At 56.7% G+C, this 2,714-nt stretch overlaps 2 protein-coding genes across 2 annotated transcripts in view; both read left to right on the plus strand.

Annotated features, from left to right (window-relative positions):
* VDBG_07128 (ribitol kinase) overlaps nucleotides 1-132 on the plus strand; it is a gene marked incomplete at both ends in the record, with an annotated part of 1,015 nt that extends 883 nt beyond the window's left edge. Inside the window, one exon of the mRNA XM_003002511.1 lies at nucleotides 43-132. Coding sequence (XP_003002557.1) covers nucleotides 43-132 — 90 coding nt within the window. The remainder of the gene's footprint in view (nucleotides 1-42) is intronic.
* Nucleotides 133-328: 196 nt separating this feature from the next.
* VDBG_07129 (MPA43) lies at nucleotides 329-1,144 on the plus strand (the record flags this gene model as incomplete). The annotated part of the gene is made up of 1 exon (XM_003002512.1): nucleotides 329-1,144. The coding sequence occupies one exon, from the start codon at nucleotides 329-331 to the stop codon at nucleotides 1,142-1,144; it is 816 nt and encodes a 271-aa protein (XP_003002558.1).
* Nucleotides 1,145-2,714: the final 1,570 nt, after the last annotated feature.

The following is a 2,714-nucleotide window of genomic DNA, read 5'->3' on the forward strand; positions in this document are numbered from 1 at the left end:
TTTGTCAACCACTGCAATTCACAAATGCTAACCATGTTGCAGGGATGGGCAAAGTATTCTGAGCGCCTGGGCGAAGCCTGGTCGGATACCTCAGCCAAGAAAGGCCCCCGGAAACAACTCCGCCTTCCCTGAGGGGCATCGCTATCGGCAAGTGGGGGTCATTTGACGCATTCCCCCGGCCGGGATCGGCCCTGTTGGGTGCAAAAGATTGGCCCCCGAAGTTTTCATTCCGGCCCCCTCCGCGAAGGGCCAGAAAAGCCCACCATTTTTTCCCAGGGCTTCAACCCCCTTGGCTGCCGTTGCCGGTACGTCAACCTTCCACATTGCCATGTCCAAAGACGCCGTCTTCGTTCCTGGTGTGTGGGGCCCGTATCGCGACGTGTTGATCCCAGGACACTGGCTCGCTGAGGGTGGCCAGTCGGCCACGGGCGAACTGCTGCGTCACGTCGTCGACATTCACCCCGCCTACGGCGAGACAAACGCGCTCGCGCAAGCCGAGAGCAAGAACATCTACGAGTACCTAAACTCGCACCTCGCCCAGATGGTCGAGAAGCAGGGCGCGCCGACCATCTCATACCTCGGCCGCCACTTCTTCCTGTACGGCGACCTCTGGGGCAACCGCTCGCCCGTTGCAGACGCCAACATGAAGGGTGCTGTTATTGGTCTGTCGAGCGACAAGAGCACCGACAACCTCGCGCTGTGGTACTATGGTGTGATGGAATTTATCGCGATGCAGACGCGCCAAATCATCGAGGAGATGAACAAGGCCGGCCACGTCATCTCGTCCATCTTCATGAGCGGTTCCCAGTGCCAGAACCCCGTGCTCATGGACCTGCTGGCGACTACATGCGACATGCCCGTGTTGATCCCTCGCTACGTCAACGCAGCCGTGGTGCACGGCGCTGCCATGCTCGGCGCCAAGGCCGGCAGTGCCGACGAGGAGGGCCGCACCGAGGGCCTCTGGAGCATCATGGACCGCATGAGCAAACCCGGCCGTTTGGTGAAGCCGGGCAAGAACAAGAACGAGAAGACTCTATTGGATGCCAAGTATGGTGTCTTCCTTGAGCAGTGCCGCACGCAGCAGGAGTACCGCAAGAAGGTGGACGAGGCTCTGTCTTCGTGGCCCGAAGCGCAGAAGGCCTGAGGTTCGAGTCAGGGTTGAAAGAAACACGGATGGAAAGGCGGGTGGGCCGGTTTATACAAGGATGGGGTGTATGATGGGACATCTGATGATAATAATAATGACACTCTCTCATGACGACGACTGCATTGTTCACTCGCTTCTAGACATATGGTTGACAGCATGAGCGCGAATGGAAATGAAGGACGAACGGGATCAACATGCACGTGTTGGTTCCTGGTCTCGGCTGTTTAGAGATGAGTTTACTTGCCCTGCCTGACCTAAACTACAACCTCGTGATGTGATGGTAGGATCGAAACTTTCGATTACGGACGGACGCAGAGTCTATTCTCGGGGAATGCAGCACAATAGATGCAGCAGCTGGAGGATTTGTTTTCTCCCCTACGTTAATGAGAAGTCGAACCATTTTTTAGAAGGCAAGGATGATTTCTTACATTTAATGCAGTGGACGATGAGATGCAGCAGCGGCATTGTAGAGATGAGGTGGTTGGGCACCATAGCGTCATGAGGCAGGAGCACAGGGCCCCAGCCACTGACCACCGCATCTTTCTTCAGCGGGTTCCAGTGGCTCATGCTCACCGCCTCAACTCCCATCGCCATCCCTTTCCTCCTCGAAGGGGGGGGGTTTCCCCAGGCATCCATCCCGGACCATTCACTACCACATCTAGCCTCCCTCCTCAGCCTGACAACCCGCATCCATACATCACCCACCACTCATCGACCACAGCTACTGATCAGCTGCATCAGGTGGCGGCGGCCCATTCGTCCCTGCATTTTCCAAGAAATCCAAGAAACGAACCCTACCTCTTGGCCGTTCCCTCGTCACTCGTCACTCGTCAGCCAGTCAGCCAGTCGGCCACGTCCACCATGTACATATCGCCAGATTAATTGAATTCTTCTCCATCCTCGGCGTCTTCGCCCTCTGCCACAGAACCCGCACTCACTGTCGACTGCACCGACGATGCTTTGTGCCTCCAACATCTTCTATCGATATCCCTCCGAAACTCAGCCGCATCAAGGGCAGCAAAGACAACAAACCAAAGACGATCTAGGTCCATGTTTCGACTCGGCCAGTGACAAACGAGACAGGCTCATTCCATGTGCGCCTCGCGATTGCGCAGCCACAACGTCTGACGAATTCACCCATCTTCCTGCCCCTGGACCACCGAAACGATTTGCAAAACATTGACTTGCAACCTTGGCTGCCTCATTCATTTTGCATCTCTTTGTAGTAGTCTTTCATTCACACATTGTGCTTGTTTCCTTTCTTCCATAAACTTCCGGCTACATCGGCCATGACCGACCACGATACCAAGGAGACGAAAGGCTTCTGGGGCGCCCTGTTCCGGAGCAATAGCCTTGCGCGGAGAACGGCCAAAACAGTTCGTCTCTCCCGTCAATGTGCACCCATGACACACAGCTAACCAATTCCCCAGGACCCTGAACCCCGAAGAGTCAGCGAGGGCGAGGCGAGACCGCGCAGGCGCCGCTCGTCGCCACCTGATCGCCGCCGTGACTCTGACCGCGACTCACCACCGAGCAGCACGTCCCGCGATCGCCCCCGCCGCTCCGG

This window comes from Verticillium alfalfae, genomic scaffold (assembly GCF_000150825.1).
Source record: "Verticillium alfalfae VaMs.102 supercont1.9 genomic scaffold, whole genome shotgun sequence".
Taxonomy (NCBI): Eukaryota; Fungi; Ascomycota; class Sordariomycetes; order Glomerellales; family Plectosphaerellaceae; genus Verticillium; species Verticillium alfalfae.